The sequence below is a fragment of the Conger conger genome, chromosome 10 (genome assembly GCF_963514075.1).
Source record: "Conger conger chromosome 10, fConCon1.1, whole genome shotgun sequence".
In the NCBI taxonomy this organism is placed as follows: domain Eukaryota; kingdom Metazoa; phylum Chordata; class Actinopteri; order Anguilliformes; family Congridae; genus Conger; species Conger conger.
Window position 1 is genome coordinate 10,687,679 of NC_083769.1, and position 19,022 is coordinate 10,706,700.

The window sequence follows — 19,022 nt, forward strand, 5'->3', positions numbered from 1 at the left end:
ATACATTCTGAAAGATACGTTTTGTATGAATTAAGAAAAAATTTGAATAACCCCCACACGTTTCACACTTCAAAATAAGTTTCATATTTAGTTTTTATTTGGCAATTAACAACAAAAGTTTTGGAACGCTGAAGTGCTAATTTAGGCTACTCTGTGTTCGCTTGTCTCTAACCGGTGTTTACTAATGTTTACAAAACCGTTAACTGTGACATGCCAATTGATTTTACGAGCGTATAGGCAGGTGTAGGCTCCTCAACATGTGAGCATGCGCATGATAAAACAAAATGTGTCCGCTGTACAGCATGAAATACATAAGTTCTGATGTGCTCCTGTCGCTCTTTAGCGATTTAGCCCGGCGTGGCATCAGTTCACTGTCTGAGGGTTAGTTACACAAAGTTGACATGATTTTGTTTGTTCATCATACGAATAGTTTGTTTGTCTTTAACCAGGCTAGTGTTGAAATAAATAACAAGGTAACTACCAGGTTAAAATAGGTTTACAAAATCTAAAAAAGGTAGGGTATGGAGATTTTCCCAGACAGAAGAAATTTCTCATTAGGAGAGATATCACTCAGAAAAATGAATTCCCCTCTGTCTCCTTCACCGTGTCTTCACCACCTCTTCACCTTGCCGCACTTTCTTTATCTTCCCCTGCTTCCCTCTCTCTCTCTCTCTGTCTCTCTCTCTCTCTGTCTCTCTCTCTCTCTCTCTCTCTCTCTCACTCCCCCGGCCACTCCACGTGCCGCCATCTCCTATGACAGGAAGATGGATGATGACTCATTCTGATGTCTTTAATTAAACATCTGCAGGCATCTCACCGGCTGTGTGCGCCAGTTTCAGTTACCACTTTTAGACAGCCTCAGAACAATTTCTTTTTTTGTTTTTCTACTTTCTACACACTCTCATGCGTGTCCTGTACACACAGACACACACACACACACACACACACACACACACACACAGACACACACACACACATGTGTAAGCAACACACACACAAACCTCTCATCTAGCCAAAATTCCCATGATTTATTCATCTGTACTTAGACTTTAATTGATCAGCAGTCCAGCTCGTATCTCTCTGTACTGTGAGTAAACTGTATGTACTCTGTCTCACATACATTATATGATGCCATTTTGTTTTGCGTATGAAAATATTGTTTAAACATAGAGACACAGATAGGTTTCTGCAGGCATCAACCATGTGTTGATAATGATTTGCTAATATTTTTCAATTAAATCTATATTATCTATATCACTCAAATTACCATGCCTAGCATTAAATTATCACTATGATTAACTAGCTGATGAACATAATATTCCCATACTCAAAGCAATGATATGACTCTTCTGGAGAGCACAGTGGAGTTGCGGTTAAAACTATGACCAGAGGGTTTTTCCATTTAAGAATATAATAGCTCAGAACAGAACAGTTCCTTCAAAAAAAAACCTCCTCTCTACGTCAGAACTGACGCAACGCAAGTCACCTGGGGTGAAAGCAACTGCCAGGCAAAAATAAATAATGGATTAAAGTAATGTGCGCAATGCTCCAGTTTCTGTGGGAAACTAACACGAAACCTTTAGCCTAGCGCTCTCCTCGTCCTTTAATAAGGTCGATGGAATAGTAAGTGAAGAGTAGGAGGGGGGAGTGTGTCCACCCAGTCCAGGTGCAGTTCTGTAGTGCTGGCTTTCTCTCAGACAATGGTCTACAGCTCTGCTGTAGTCAGAGAAGGGGGTTCGGCGTACTGATAAGTGGTTTACCATTTTAAATTAATTTTTTAACTTTTATTTTTTAATTTTGTAACTTTACAGCTACAGGTGGTGGGAAGTTAGCCTTGTGGTGCCTTTGTCTTGCATCAAGTTCCTGCTCCTGTATGAATGAATGAGTGAATGAATGAAGTTTATTTCAGTGTCTTAAATAAATAACCCATCCCTTACGGGGTTATAAGACACGGTCATAACATCAATTACAAAACTTTTTTTTTCCTATAAATTAATTAACAGTGTTTTCGTTTAACACAAGGTACATGTATATCCTAAATGGACAAGAAATAAATGAACACAAAACATTAATTGTAGGTTTCCCTTTTACGTCTGTCCCAAAACCTTATAAATAAAGGCTGGAAGCGTCTGGAAGCACCAGTTTTATCAAATATTTATCTTGACCTTAAATTAACTCAAATGTTTCCATTAGAAAAGTTTTCTCTGTTGGCCACTGAAACAGTTGTTGCTTTCTATACTACTGAATTAGGATGACGTGAGGGGTAACCGGCACTACCATTCTAAGTTTCAACTTTAATCAACTTTCAACTCGCTGCTCGGAACCTTCGTGATCAAACAGGATGATTTTTGTCAGAAGTAATTTTATCAGTGTATTGATGTACATACAGTATTATATTATTGATGATTGTTGTCACCATTAATCACAGAAATCCCGTGAACCATTGCTGAGAACAGTGATGCATATTATGCTCCTCCACTCACACGGTCTCAGATGATTTTAATGTTCCATCATTTTTGTATCTCAGACGCTATATGTTAGTATTGTCAAAACAAAGTGCAAAAGAAAGAAGTGCAAAAGAGAAAAGATAGGCTCTCTGGTCTTGACAGTGATGTTTTTGGACCCTGTTTTCAGCGTGAAGTGGCTGAAAGTAAAATGATAGTTTTTTCACTGAGCAATTTATTAGGTATTTATTACTTTTTATTTTTTACTTCTACTGCTATAGCCTATCCACTTGGACTTATGATGCGTTGTGTGCTCAAAGATGCTCTTCTGCATACCGCTGTTGTAATGTGTGGTTATTTGCGTTACTGTCACCTTCCGTCCTTTGACCATTCTCCTCTGATGTCTCTCATTGACAAGACATTTCTGTCTGCAGAACTTCTGCTCACTGGTTTTTTTTTGTTGTTTTTTTGCACCAGTCTTTGCTAATTCTAGAGCCTAGTGTGCATGAAAATCGTCAATTAACATTGCTTTTGTTTATGACTAACCCTCACCTTCACTAGTATAGAAATTTAGAAAAGTTGCAAGCTTACTGGTTATACATTATATAGTGAAATTGGATCAGGTTATATGGATTGGATTATGGAAATGATTGGAAATGATGAACTTATCTGTAAACATTTTTTTTTTTTAATATGATAAGCCATAAGTGGATAAGATACTTATATAAGCAGATACTCATCAGTGAATTGCATTCAAAAGTTTAATTTTTAAATGAAAATGGCTAATTGTGGGGGGTGGGGGGTGGCATTGTTCTGTTATTTAAATATATTGGTACATTCTGGTGTTCACGATCACATCGAGCTGAACAGATGCTCCAGGACCTGTGGAATTTTTCATATATAAAAAAAATACAGACCACCAACTATATTTAAAAGTGCATGACATCTAATCCTACATCAGTTTCACCCTTCTCACCCTTCTTGGAATGACATGATACTGCATGTGGTGAAGCGAATGTACAGAGAGGTACCGAGCACCGTGAGCGCAAAAAAAAAAGAAATCGACTGGGTTTCAGTTTGGGCCTTGTCCACCATAGGGCACAATAGTTCTGAATTACAGGATCTTCACCAATATGCAGCAGGCTCCAGAATTATTGGCAATCTGACGAGCAATGCACAAAAAAAACATTTTAATTAAACAATATAACTATTGAGATTGACTCAAATTTCCCACATGTGCAAAACATTGAACTGTTTCTATGTGGATTTTCAGGTATGCTTTGGGTCTTACTGGAAAGTCCTCCCAAGACCAAGTCTCAGCCTTGTGGCAGAGGCAACCAGATTGTCAAAGAAATAACCTGATGCTTGGTGGAATCCATTATACCATTGATCTTAACCTGGACCTCTGGAATTAAAACAGCCCCATCATTGACCCACATCATATTTCACTGTGGGTATGAGGTACCTTTTATGCATCTCTGGATTAATACTGAACATACATGATGTTATCTTACCTAAATGTTCAATTCTGGTCCCATATGGTCCCATTTGGTGATTCAAATTGAAGGCATACTGTGGTGGGAATTTTAATTCATTCCTGTAAGAAAACACTCAGAGCAGAGACAGTAAATAAAATCCAATCTTTACTATGCGCATAGGGTCCAAGTTACATGCAAAAACAAGGACAGAGGTTTCACTCCCTTGTCTGGATATATGTATGCATGGAGCGCAACACATGATTAAACATTCCCAATTATCAATATTCAAAGACAATCCACCACTCTTCTCCTTACAACACTTAGTTTATTCATATCTCCCCCCTTCAAGGTACTGCTTATGCAGATATGTGTCCTCAAAAACGTTCCCACGATGGATACGCAGGGGCCTGCGCACCTGCGCATTCCCTACGCGTGAGAAATGTATCTTATCTTGTTTTAACTCCCGATGTCTAGGGGGAGGACAATCTCCATGGAAGCCTCCATGGCGAGGACTTATGTTTTTGCTACCGTAGGCTCTCAGGCACCAGGACGAGATAATGCAGAACACACAGTTTTGCCGTAGCCTTGGAGGCCCACAGTACAGAAAGGGAGAGACATCTCAACTCACACAGTTACAGAAAATAATATTCATTAACACAAAGCAAGTTATGATACTTTAATAAGTGTGTATGCTCTGGATCACTCCAGCATAAGCAACCAATAATAGTATAAGCAATTAGTAAAGGATAAACAATTAATAATATGATAAGCAATTAATAATGAAGTAATCACATGAATATATAATTTCAACAACATTTCCCTTCTATTTTTAATTGATTATCCGCTAACATGCCACTTCTCTCGATTTTCGACAGGTGCTTCATTCACAGGAAAATACTTTATTGTCAAAAGCAACACAGAAATAGTTCAGAAAAATGTTCTGCAATGGCCATCTCAGGCGCCGGACCTTAATTCAATCACAAACTTGGGAGTTGAACTGAAGATGGCGGTTGACAAGCTCAAACCCAAGAACGTGATCAAGAAAGATCATGCACAGAACTGCATAGAGGAATGGTCCAAAATCTCTCCAAATGTGTTCCTTAACCCTGTCAAGGATTACAGCAAAAGGCTCCATGCTATAATCTTTGCCAGAGGTGGATGCACCAAGTACTAAACCAGGGATGCCCATAAATATGTTTATGCAATGTCAGTCAATAATTCTGGAGCCCGCTGTATTTCCACTGTTGCCAGTGGATCTTTGGATATTATTGAATGTTCTCTTTTATTTTTGAATCTGAAATAAATTACAAAAGCCTCCATTTCACCACCAAGATTTTGCATTTTCAGATTATTTATTTTGCTCTGTACTTTCTGGAGTAATTTGTGTTATTGACATTCATTAAATGAATAAAAAGGCATAATATTTACATTACCTTGTTACAGGTAACAGGTATCACTGTATTGAGTACTAATTTAATGGGTGCAGAGTGTAACTATAATAAAGAACACTATGGAAGAGGAAGACAGTCCAACCTCAAGATACTGTCCTGCCCAGGGCTTATGCTCGATTACCAAAAAATGTGTTTGACCAAAAAATGTTTTTACATGTTCAAGGTTTTTATTAGTAAAATAAAACCCGCCATTAACAGCACATCAGATCAACCACTCTCCCATTTCTTCTGAATGCAAATGCATCTCTCTATACTCTGTACCTTATTTACTGTATGCAATGAGCAGTCAAAAGCTGTGCATTTCCTTCTTACTGTATTTCATATTTAGCACAGTATGGCGCTCATTCCGAGGACCACACAGTGTGTACTGTTTAAATAGTGAGGAGCTGAATTGAGCAGTTATTTGCATATGCCTCTGAGTTATGTTCCCTTTCTTCAGTCTTCACTTATAGCATACTTTACCCTTCCACAGCTAAATATATTGATGTTTAATTTACCTATTACAATTGTCCATCCTTTAATGCAGCCTGCCTATATTGATAAACATAAAAATATCAAAGCTGTCATAATGTGGTTGAACACAGTTTGTCCAGATCACCCGCTCTCTGCCTTCCCTCTCTTTTAACACGATTGTAGACTCACAGCCAGAGAAATGTGCTTCTTTACCACCTCCGGCAGCTTTACACTGGTTTCCAAAGAGACCTTGGTATCTAAGGAACAAGTCATTGGGCACACGAGTACCTTCGGACGTCACATACTCGAGACAATAATTGGCTCTCTGTGCCACAGTCCAAACCCACAGTTAGAATGTGCAGCTCACTCACATACCCTGCCTCTCTCCTCTCTATGTTCGCAGGTCTGAAGGAGAGAGGATCCCGGATTTTCACAGGTCGTTCGCTCCTGCTCTGCTGCTTGGCTCACACCTTCATTAAAGCCTTCAGTGTTTTTGTGTTTTGTTTTTTTGCTTTGTTTTTGCGGGGTGTGGTCCCACCCGATTCAGTCACCCTGGGCCAGGACGTGGAGCTGAGGCCTACGAAAGGCAGGTGATGGAGGTAGCGCTGGTTAATCTCGAGAGCTTGGACGTCAACGTCAACATGGGCGACCGAGACGCCCCGGACGAACCCAATGAGATGACCTCCCTCACCACGGACACGCCGATCCCTGGCCCAGGCAAAAACCACGTGGTCTTGCCCCCGCAGCTGCCCCCTCCCAGGGGCAGGAAGGGGTCGCAGCAGCATGGGCAGGCCCCACCGTCGCCCACCATTCCTTCAGTGGCCAGGAGGGGGCGACCCAGCTGCGCTAGCCTCATCTCCAACTGGAAGCTCTTGCTGAATAGCGAGGCAGCACAGAGCGAGGGCATCTTCAGCAAGCTGACGAAGGACTGCGCTGACGACCTGTTCACGGACAAGCGGTTTTTGGACGAGGGGGAGCAGAAGGTGATCATCAACATTGCTGGCCTCCGCTTCGAGACACAGCTCAAGACCCTGGACCAGTTCCCCGAGACCCTGCTGGGGGACCCCATGAAACGAATGGGCTACTTCGACCCCATGAGAAACGAATACTTCTTTGACCGCAACAGGCCAAGTTTCGATGGGATTTTGTACTACTACCAGTCCGGAGGGAAGATCCGCAGGCCCGCCAATGTACCCTTGGACGTTTTCGCAGACGAAATCGTTTTCTATGAGCTTGGCAACGACGCCATGGAGGAGTTCCGTGAGGATGAGGGCTTCATAAAAGAGGCGGAGGTGCCATTGCCCACCAACGATATTCACCGCCAGTTCTGGCTTCTGTTTGAGTATCCCGAGAGCTCCAATGCTGCCCGTGGCGTGGCTCTGGTGTCTGTGTTTGTCATTGTTATCTCTATTATCATCTTCTGTTTGGAGACTCTGCCAGAGTTCCGAGACGACTTCTTTCATACTGTCGTCCACGTCCTCAACAAATCGCAGGAGGGCGACGCATCCCTATCCCCTCCCACCACCACGCCCAAGACCATAACCACCACTTTCTCCGACCCCTTCTTCCTCATCGAGTCGGCCTGCATTTTCTGGTTCTTCTTCGAACTCTGCGTGCGCTTCGTTGCTTGCCCCAGCAAGCGGGAGTTCTTCAACAACATCATGAACGTCATCGACATCATCTCCATCATCCCTTACTTTGTCACCCTCACGACGGAGCTGGTGACAAAGCCGGATGTTAACTCGACGCAGAACATGTCGCTGGCCATCCTGCGCATCATCCGCCTGGTGCGCGTCTTCCGGATCTTCAAGCTCTCCCGGCACTCCAAGGGGCTCCAGATCCTGGGCCAGACGCTGAAGGCCAGCATGCGGGAACTCGGGCTGCTCATATTCTTCCTCTTCATCGGAGTCATCCTCTTCTCCAGCGCCATCTACTTTGCCGAGGTGGACGAGCCTGAAACACAGTTCGTCAGCATCCCCGACGGCTTCTGGTGGGCGGTGGTGACCATGACGACCGTGGGCTACGGGGACATGTGCCCCATCACATTGGCAGGCAAGGTAGTGGGCACGCTGTGCGCCATTGCTGGCGTGCTGACCATCGCCCTGCCTGTTCCCGTCATCGTTTCAAACTTCAACTACTTCTACCACCGTGAGACGGAGAGTGACGAGAAACATCAGACACCCGAATCAGCGGAGGGGGCGGTCAAATCAGGTACCACCAACAAACTTGGTAGCAACACCTCCCTCAACAAAACTAATGGCAACGTGCAGGACGAGAAATCCAAAAATGATAAATTGTGAACAGACGCAACCCTCTGCAAGCTGGGATCCATTCAATAAGGATAACATTTATGTAAATAATATATGTGGTATTGTTTATTTTTTACCTCAGAAAGCAATCTTGCTGAACACTTGAACATGCAAGGTAGTAAATGCATATAACTCAGTTCTGAATGGTGGTTGTCTTTATGTAGTATGCAAGTTTAGAAAAGGCATACTTTTGCATTTTGTTGCATAAATACTCTTGTCCTTTAAAAACATTTTTTAAAGGACACTAATGCAAATTACAGTAATGCAAATTACTGCAGAATTTTAGGTTTCTATGTATTGAGATGAATTCCTCAATGGGTTCCAGGAGTAGAAACATATCCTTATCCTTAGCATCCTATGGGGACTGACCAATTGATTACTTGAACATTGAACACAAATTTAAAATTTTTATATTTTCTTGATCTGACTGAATTAAAATCCTCCTGTTCCCAATCAGATCAAGTGCAAAGAATATAAATGGTATTTATATAGCGCCTTTATCCAAAGCACAGTACAACTGATGCTTCTCATTCACCCATTCATACACACACTCACACACCGACGGCGATTGGCTGCCATGCAGGGCACCAACCAGCTCATCAGGAGCATTTGGGGGTTAGGTGTCTTGCTCAGGGACACTTCGACACAGCCCGGGCGGGGGGTCGAACCGGCAACCCTCCGACTGCCAGACGACTGCTCTTACTGCCTGAGCAATGTTGCCCCAAGTGCAAAGAATATGTGTGTAAGTGTAAATGAACCAAGTCAGCATAACATTGTTGCTAATTGATAGATCTGGAACTGCTTTGCTTAATACAGACGTTGTTTAACAGAAACAGTTTGCCAGTTTTGTTAAGACTATTCCGATATTAAAATATAACATTTAAATGGGCATCTTGCAACCACCATGTAATCGTATGGGACACATTGTATCACTCAGTACATGTATTTATCTATCAGTCATTCATTATTTTATGTATGTATTTATTTTTTCATTCATCTGGACTGTGTGTTACTAAACTGTTAAAATTGATGCTGGTATATATTTTTAACTTACAAGACAATTTTAGGCAGGGAATTCTGTAATGACAGTAATTTGTAATTAACTGCCCAACAAATGGCATTCCTGAAAATGTTTATAAAGGTAATTGTGTATTTTGGTGCGAATGTAAATCTACATTCATCAGCTGACTTGTTCAGTGCAAATGTAATAGACACATTTCATATTTCCATACAGGTATTTTTTTTTGTTTTTTTGTTTTTCTTTTTTTTTTTCATCTTGAGTGCCTTCAATTGCTGCTGATGCTTCAACATACTTTCCAAGTATATATTGCCATATCTCGTTTTATTTATGATGAATTGTCCTGTGTATATCTGGCAGTGCATTATCCTTCTACAATATCACAATCTTTTACTTCCCAGAAGAGCTTGGCATAAAATGTGCTGTCAGATGGAAGTTGGAAAACACCACTAGATAGAAACTGCAATGCATGGTTCCCTCTCACCCTGTCTCTAGCGAGTCCTGTAAACTCAAAGGAATGTTTTTATTGTTAACGAACAGAGCAAAGGGCACAAAAGCACACTGCTATTTTAAGGGTAGCAATGACAGAGTGACTGAGACAGCCAAAGACAGGAATCTTTACAGAGGAGTGCTGGGAAACACAGTTGCCAAGGTCTTTTAGATCATGTCACACCTTGCTCATGGTGGGTATTTCTGGAGAAGGCTCAACACCGCAACAGCCCTTTCACTGAGCCCTCCATACACCCCGTCACTTACATGCCAGTCAAAACAATTCTGCTTCCCAGATAAATAATTATATAAAACAACATAAACAACAGCATAGTTGTAGAAAACATGTCCCTGTGTTGATGTTGTCCACCCTAAAATGACAGGAGGCGTTCTTACTAATCTTTAAAAAGCCCACAAACCATTTAGGCGGGACTTTCAGTGGAAATACTGCTTCACTGGTTTCTATAGAATAAACCACCTGTGGTACAGAGTGAACATGTAATTCTTGGAAACATTTACAAAACAAAAAAATGTTCAAATTTGAAAAAATGTTTACATGATGACATGAACTACTGCAAATGTAGTTCTACAGCAAGATAACTGATTACTGAAACACAAAGCCAGGGAAAGTTGAACTGGGCAAAGTTGCCAAATCATATTTAAGTCTTTATGCCCTCAGTGAGTAGCCACTTAAGTGCAAAGTCCTTGCTCATGTCCGAAATAAGCTTACTTACGAAATAAGTACCAAATATTGAGTACTATTAACACTTAATTATGACTTGTTGTATACAAGTATATAACTTGTATATTCAGTAATAGGCGAGGTAGCTGTTTTGGACACAGCGATTGTCACAGGACCCTTCAGGCAACAGGCCAAAAGGACCTGCTGAAAGGAACCTCTGTGGTAAGCACGTTAAAATATTGCATTTGGCATCATTACCTTTCACAGATCAGCAAAACTGCATTCCATTCCAGTGTTTATCTCCTGTTTCAAGTTTTTAAATAATATATAGCGTTATATTTTATCTGCTGGTCTCCAGATTTACCTCAGACTAAAAAAATTACACAGTTTTCACATGCCTTTCACATGTCATCATTACTTTTGCCTCAGCCTTGCTGAAAGCACCTATGTAAATCAGTTCAACAAGAAAATTCTGATACACTCAGCCATGCTAATAATATTGAGTGGCTAAGTCAGTGTTTTTCACTGGATAAATGAAATAAAGAGACCAACGGCATATCCAGAATCTAATACTGTGTTTAGAATACTGTGTTTTTTTTTCTTCCCAATGGCGATCAATTCAATTTAGAAGATATTTGGAAAATTATTATAATGGGCATTAAATGAAACAAAAGTAATTTGGTGTGGCCAAAAAAAACACGTTCTAATGCACTTCCTATTGAGAGATACATTCCCTCCAAGCCCACTCTCGGTCAACAGTTCCTTGGCACCCCCCTTTCTGCGTGCAGGTGCACATAGGTATACTGTAAAAGTATTGCCGTTTAAGAGTACCTGAGTATATGCAACTACCAACATGGTAATGTATCAACCGCACTCTCTCTGCGTTATCTTCGTGTGACCACCATTTTTCTCATGATAGTATTATTCTACTCGGCAAGAGGTGTAATTCAATACCACAGATTTAAAAAAGATTTTTTTAAAAGAATGATATGACAAGACACATCTGTCTTCTAATGCCAGGAATGGTCACTCGCGATACCTTTGAACTAAACATGGTATGACAGGGAGTAATAGACATAATCCTGACAAAACATGGCCCCCTGAGGAGAAATTGAGAAAACGGTGTTTCATGGCCACTGTTCATGGATTTGGTGAAGAGGTTTGAGACACTGTGACAATCTCTTATTTTATTTTTTTATTTTTTTGAGTTTGTGCTGATCCTGCTCAGTACTGATGGTATGGCACACTCAGAAGAGAGGTCCAATGAGGAACTCTGACACAGACAGTCCCCTCCCACAACAGTGGTGATAAGGAAGTAGTGTATACTGTATATATCATATATATGCACTGTGTACTTGTTCATATCTGCTGGCGTGTAAATACAATTATGATTGTGTTTTAAAATGTTCCTGGCTCGTTTGTATTGAAGTCATTCATTTGTTAATTTGCATTTGGTAGTATTATCTTGGTGAATGTTTGTAATAGGAGTGTGGCAGGTGATTTGGGTGTTGAGCAGTGGGAGAGAAGCAGACCCTTCATCATCACCCTGCTGTAAAAAACAGCTCAAGGTAGGTTTGGAAACCTGCTTGGTAGCTGGTTAACCAGTTCAGACCAGCTCAACATGGTTTGACCAGCTCAAGCTATGTTTTGACACTGCTGGTAGCTGGTTGAGGTACCAGGGTGGGGCCCACAAGATGTGGAGTAAACAACTCTAACACCAGCTCCAGGGTGGGGCCCACAGCTCTAACACCAGCTCCATAATACATACATAATGTGTAGTAAACAGCTCTAACACCAGCTCCTCTAGTTGTGGGTTTTACAGTTCCACAGCACAGCAGGGCAGGTTTTTATTATGTTTAGGACAGCACCATCATCACTTCAAGGCCTTAACAAACTTTGGCCTTTACAAACTCTCCCCCCGCACACTGTGCCCTGGTAGCACAGAGCAGAGACAAATCTATCCTGTCGCAAAATATGGAACGGGGGAGTTGCAGGCCATGATGGCTTTTATTTCTGCTGTCTGCTATCTGGTAACAAACCTGGGTACAAACCAGGACAGAGGACTTTGTGAATTAGTATAATTAACAATACATACCATCATTCATGCTCTTTTTCAAAATGGCCGCTTTCAACCATTTCCCTCCGTATGTAATATTGCATTCATTCGTAGCCCCAGCTCCATTCCTGATTTTCTGACATAGTGATATACGGACCGCATTGTCATTAAAATAACAGATCAGTTCACTGACTGTTAAATATTATCACTCAAGATTTATTGGGCCAAGTACTCACTGGCGAAGATATCACTGAAGATTCCACCTCTGGAAACAATTTTCAAGAAGCATTCTGTGCTTGTGGAAACAATACAAGCTTGAAGCTGATTGCAAGGTGTTAGTCATGGTTTGCCTCTGTCGCAAAGTTTTCAAACTCACGTTTTCCATTTCCATGAAGGAAAGTAGATTGCAGTGCTGGCTTCTCCCCCTCTGTCTGCTTCAGATGGAGCTTAATTCGGGAGGATCCCAGCTCTTCTCAGAGGCTGGGGTGGAGGCAGGGGATGGGGGTATTTTGGGGAGAGAGGCAGGGCAGTACTTTTCTGACTGTCTCAGTTGAAGATGCACACAAAGGCCCATTACATTAGCACTCACGTTATATAAGCTCTCGTCCACAATGATCAGTGACTGGTCTCCGCTTTCACTGTAACACGAGCAGCAAAGTTTCCCCTCCGCCCGAGAGAGGAGGAGAAGAAGAAGAGGAGGAGGAGAACGAGGAGGAGGACGAAGGGACAGCCAAAGTCTCCAGCTCTGTGCCGTACAGTCAGCCAGGTAGCACTAAGTAATGGCTAAGTCACATGACTGGGACCCGCAAGGTTGGCAGTTCAGTAAGATCCGCACAGCTGCTGGGTCCTTGAGCAAGGCCTTAACCCCGCATTGCTCCAGAGGGGATTGTCCCCTGCTTAGTCTAATCAACTGTAAGTTGCTTTGGATACAAGCATCAGCCAAATAACAAATTATAAGTGACAATAACTTATACCCCCCAAAACCCACAAACAGCACATCATGCATCCCAGACCGCTGCCGCATGGCTACCCTCCCTCCATTGTGGCTCACACAGACGCCCCAAGGAGGGGAGGTAATCTAACCCGGGGTACACGGCCCCCCTCATGCGAGGGGTTGACAGGGGAACACCGGCTCCAACGCACCGAGCCGGGAGAGAGTAACAAGGGGGAACAAAGAAGCAGCAGCCATGGCAGAGAGCCAAACCGTGTCAGATCCATGTCTGAAATACACCTGCTCACAAGGAGCTTGCACTGAGAATCAGCTCTACAGAAATGCCATCCCTGCAGTAAAATTCAGTTATGCCAGAGAAAACTGAGCTGGTCATAAGCCGGTCTAGCTGGGTATGAGCTGGTCAACCAAATAGTGCTGGTATCCTGTCTGTTTCAAAACCTAGGTTGAGCTGTTTTATTCAGCAGGGACAGTCATGGGTATGACAGGTTGTCTATGGTTATGGCAGATACCGCAGAGATGAAGACAGACGACACAGCCAAAATCAGGCTTTGTTTTTGGGCCTCGTTTCCTGGTCATGTTGAGAGGTGGTGCTCACTAGCACCACTGCGGTTGGCTCCAGTATAGATGTTTCAGCCACCCCTTTCAATGTAAGTCAATGGTAACAACTTAGTTTTTTTTCCCCACAGGAAAATGTACTGTAGTCGCAATCTGTGTTTGTTACTTCAGCGAATGTCTCCCCGTGTGCTAATATTCTTTGAGTTATTATGTTATTAGGGACAGTGTACATCATTGCCAAGTCACTCTTGCGTGAGCTAAATTCAGAAGCTGCGCTCTGCGGACTGCGCCGTCTCTGGTACACAGAGTTTCAAAATGGCAGTTTCTTTTCACAAGCCCATGGATAGTCAGTGGGTCCACATTTATCTTTACAGTCAATGAGGCAGACACCTACCACAAGGATTGAAGGATGCAAATAGGTTTGAGGCGTTTCAGGTACAGTGAGGGTGTGCCGTTTACGTAAGATGGTCTTTACAGCCAAATGTTAATCTAAAGATGGAGTCAGGTCAGATAAGTTTCAAATTTGCAGAAAGAGATGACAAAAATGTATTTATTGTCACAACATTTTCATGCAGGCAGTCAGTAATTGGTTCAATTAATATTCCTTCATTAAATCAAAGTAATGAATTGAAGCCACAGTCTTTCTTTTGTGAGATTTCAATTTTACATTCAGTGCAAGAAAACCAATATTTTTTGTTATTTAAATGTATTATATATTATAATATATTATTATATACTGTGCATTTTTATATATTGAATAGTAGTGAGTGCAAAAACAACATAAAAACAATCAAGTAGAGGTATAAAGGGGCAATAGCGCATCTCATTTTTATTATGATTACTTCTCAAAGACAGCAAATCCTAGATTAACCTGAACAGATACCCACATGAAAAGTAAAGCATATGTGTTCACCGTCAGGGAATCCTCTTCACAGTAAGTCTTCAAAACATGAATGATATTATTATTATTATTATTATTATTATTATTATTATTGTTGTTGTTGGTCATGTTATTATTATTATTATTATTATTATTATTATTATTATAATTTGCACCAATACAGAAAGTGTGAATAATGTCCTGAGACACATTTCTTCCAGAGATGATGAAGCATGCTCCCAAACCAAAAGAGCCTTATTAAAATTGCAGAGCCAATTCATTTTTTATAGGCCCACGTATCCCAGCTTCAGATGACACATCCCTATGACTGGGTTACACATGTACAGTGTGGGAGAGCAGGCCTGGGCTCCCTGAGTGGTCCGGTCGCAGCACGAGAGCTTGTCTCCCTGCCTGAAGGCACATGCGTGCTGACCTTTCCGGAACATGTGTTCAGGGGCACGCCCCGCCCCGGATCCGTGGGCGTACGCTCGAAAAATGCCCTCATGGAAGGAATGTCGGTGTGCACACACACAGCGTGCCATTTGTGTCTGAGGTATATTATAACACACTACTACAGTGTGTGTATGTATGTGTGTGCGTGACATTTATAGGGTTGGCACCCTATATAAACTCTACTCTGCTGTTTCTGCTCATGCGTGCAACATAGCAGGGCTTTGAATGATGTCTTAACAAAGCTCTTATTGCTGAGTGTTAAACGGTCAGCATCCTGTCCTAGTGTCCATCAGATCCCGTAGAAATTTCCAGAATATTTCCCATTGAGCCCTGGTGTAAAGTTCAGCAATGACCAGCTTGAAATGACCAGCTACCAGTTGTTTCAAAAGATAGCTTGAGCTGGTAAAACCATGTTGAGTATGGAACTGGTCAACCAACTACCAGCTGTTTCAAAACTAGCTTCAGCAGGGAGTACTTTTGTATGGATTTGGTTTGGTTCTTGAGAAAATAGTTTCACTCGAATTGATTCTCTCGCCTTCCGCTGGCACAGAGAATATTGTCCTTGCTTAATGCCCTTTCCTGTTCCCTCGACGGGCTGCTTTCCTCTGGTCCTGAACACCCATCTGTAAACCTCGCTCTGGACAAGACGGCAAAAGCGTTATTTTAACCACCATCGCACCCCCACATGGCCAGAGATACCAATCCAGTGGTCTCACTACAATATGACTTCCCCATAGTTATACGTACAGGGCAGTAAAAATGGCCAAACTAGCAGTTTAAGTTCCCCTAAAACATTCTGACTCACCCAGTAGAAAGGTATGTAGAATGTCATTGGTATTCCTGAACATAATGACTGTCACGATTGATACATTACACTGAATTTTAATTGAGTTTTATCAAAAGGCTTTGGTATGCAAGAGCTATGGTTTATAAAACCGCTAGCTTGCGATCAAGGGGCCAGGTTGAGCGCAGGCAGAGTTTAGTATTCCCCTCTGACACATTCTCCATCTGAGATAATGCGCTCATCCTTCATCATTATGGGAAAGGTTAAACGGCCTACAGAGGACCTGGGCCAAGGCCAAAGCTCTTTAGAGCCTTTCTCTAGCTCGTTGCTGCCATTGATCAAAATGTTTCATGCCCTCAGCCCGCCCCTCCAGTTAGCTGCTCATGCGACTTAGACCATTTTGGGGGTTTTCATAAGCCAAGGGACAGCAGTGGAGATGGGGCACTCCATCTATGCCAACTTGCAAGCTTGAAAGTTGAGCTGGTCATAAGCTGGTCAAGCTTGGTATGAGCTGGTCATCCACCTAGTGCTGGCAGCTTTTCTGGGCTCAACCATCTACCAGCTTTTTCAAAACATAGCTTGAGCTGGTCAAACCATGTTAAGCTGGCAGCTGATGTGAACTGGTTAACCAGCTAAACCATGTAGAACAAGGAGCCGGTCAGAACAGCTACCAGCTGTTTCAAAATGTAGATTATTAAGCAGGGAACTCCACACAATGTTTGGTTTTATGTGTCTCATTGTCCAGGCCTGGTTCAAAAACATACTCAAAATACTTTAATTCTTTATATGCTGGAAATGAAAAGAACGGGTTGGTGTGGGTGCAGGTTTTTGTTCCAACCATGGAGTTACACACCTGATTCTGCTAATCACCATTAGTCTTGAGTAGAATCAGGTGTGTAACTGCTTGGTTGGGACAAAAGCCTACACCCACACCAGCCCTTTTTGTGTAAGACTGAGTATCCCTGGGTTACAGTATTTACAGTAAAAGATGAAATACAGTATTTCAACCAGATCAAATTCGGTCATATTTTTCTGTGTTGAAAAAGAAGTAGCAGCTAGCAAATAGTGGCACTGTATCGTCATACCCTGGTTTCCACAGCCTTACAGCCCTGTGTCTGGCCCACTCATCACTAGTCCGCAGGTACAAGTAGTGAATAAAAGAAAATGGAAATACCAATGTAAAGTCACCTAATATGGTGTTGGATCAGCACAAGTGGCCAGCACAGGTCGTATGCACTGTGGCATAGAGTCGACAGTGCCAGCGTCTGGAATTACCCTGGAGGTATGCGACACCTCTCTTCCACGAGAAAGTCAATCACCTCATGCGCAGTAAACAGAAGTAGAAATTGCAGGGGTAGGAAGTCATCATTCCAGAATATTCCATAAATTATCAGGCGCAGTTCTTAAAAAGGCCACATCAGTGTCAGTTTTCACAGACCTTTGGGTGACTCTTCATGTTCTGCGGATGGGGAACACCACTCTTCCACAAGAAAGTCAATCACCTCAGTCATAGTAAGGTAGAAATCACAGTAGTAGGAAATTTATCGTAAAAATTAAGAAAAAATGAATAACACAGATAATAATCTGTTATGTTATGTTCAAACATATGGGAAAACGATATACTTTATTTTAATACACTTACTCTCACGTTTCAATCTTTTTTATAAAGTAATCAAATTTTTTCTGAAGATGATAGGTTTCATAATTATTGGCACCACTGAAATTATTGTAAATACAATCAAACAAAGTGAAATTGGCAATACAATTTTACTTAATTTAGTTGTGTCAGTCCACCATATCTAGTTTCACTAAAGAATAAAAATGGAGAATAAAAAAAGTTAATTCAGAACAGACACAAATCTGGACGGAAAAATGAAAAATGTAACACTTTGGGTGATTTCAATTATTAATAAAGCACACTACTTTACACATATTGGAAAATAAAGCTTTTATCAGCTTTTTTTCTTTTTGTGCATACATTTCAAGGGTGCCAATAATTCTGGGGCCTACTGTATTTCATCATGAGGTCAGCACTACATCTGCATCAAGCCCGTAATGAAGGTAAACACCCTGCATTTGACGAAAAGATTAACTGCTGTCAATCAAAGTCAAAGCAAACAGAACAAATGCAAGCAATCTGTTTCAATTCAACCACAATAATTTCCCACATATTAATTTCAGTATACCTATGACATCTTCTATCTCCATTGATGTCCGCTGCATGTGTCTGCTTTTGGTAAACCGCTGGCAATCAGGCTACCAACACCGGCATGTACAGTATCAGTACATCTCCAAACAGACCACTCCTGTAGGTAAGCTCTGCTGAAAACAACTGTAATGCACATTTTCCCACAGCCCCACATGACCACCAAAAGCTCATCCATCCACAGCAGTGGGATCCATGGCTCTGGGGAGTGTGAAGATATCTGGAACTTTCCTGCCCAGAGTTGTGAATGTGCGTTACAGTGTGCCAGGTCATGTAGGAGGCATGCGGGGTGTTCATGCCAGGCTTTATTCAGTGCTGCACGGCTCATTCGATTTTGTATGCCTTAACCCTCGTGTTGTCTTAAAGGCACAATAGGTCATTTTGGACTTCTAACGATCAAGAGAGGAACTGCAGCAACAAACACGCTCAAACCACAACACTGTTTATTCCGCCCCTTCTCTGTGAACGCCCTGACTTTGAAACACCATTGGCTGTGGCAATTAGAACCAATTTTCAACCAATGAGCTTCAATTATTGTATAGCTATATGATGTTTTGGTACAGAGTGCTGGCCTATCAAATGCATATTTTGAAACCCGAATTTAAGGACTATAAAAACAGGCAGAGGGCGAGTCAACATGTCAGTGAGTCTTTTTCAATGATCGGAAGGGATTTACAATGGTCTTGTAACAATGTTTTAACACAAAAATCTTACCTATTGTACCTTTAAGAGTCCAAAATGACTCGCCACCCAAAATGATCTTTTTTCAACTTGAAATTTGTACTGAGTGACATGGTTGTTTCTTCATGAAA

At 41.8% G+C, this 19,022-nt stretch overlaps 1 protein-coding gene across 1 annotated transcript; it reads left to right on the forward strand.

The window, feature by feature from the left end:
* Nucleotides 1–6,419: 6,419 nt before the first annotated feature.
* LOC133138655 (potassium voltage-gated channel subfamily A member 10-like) lies at nt 6,420–8,126 on the forward strand. The gene has a single exon (XM_061257591.1). It carries the CDS (start codon nt 6,420–6,422, stop codon nt 8,124–8,126), a length of 1,707 nt encoding a protein of 568 aa, XP_061113575.1.
* Nucleotides 8,127–19,022: the final 10,896 nt, after the last annotated feature.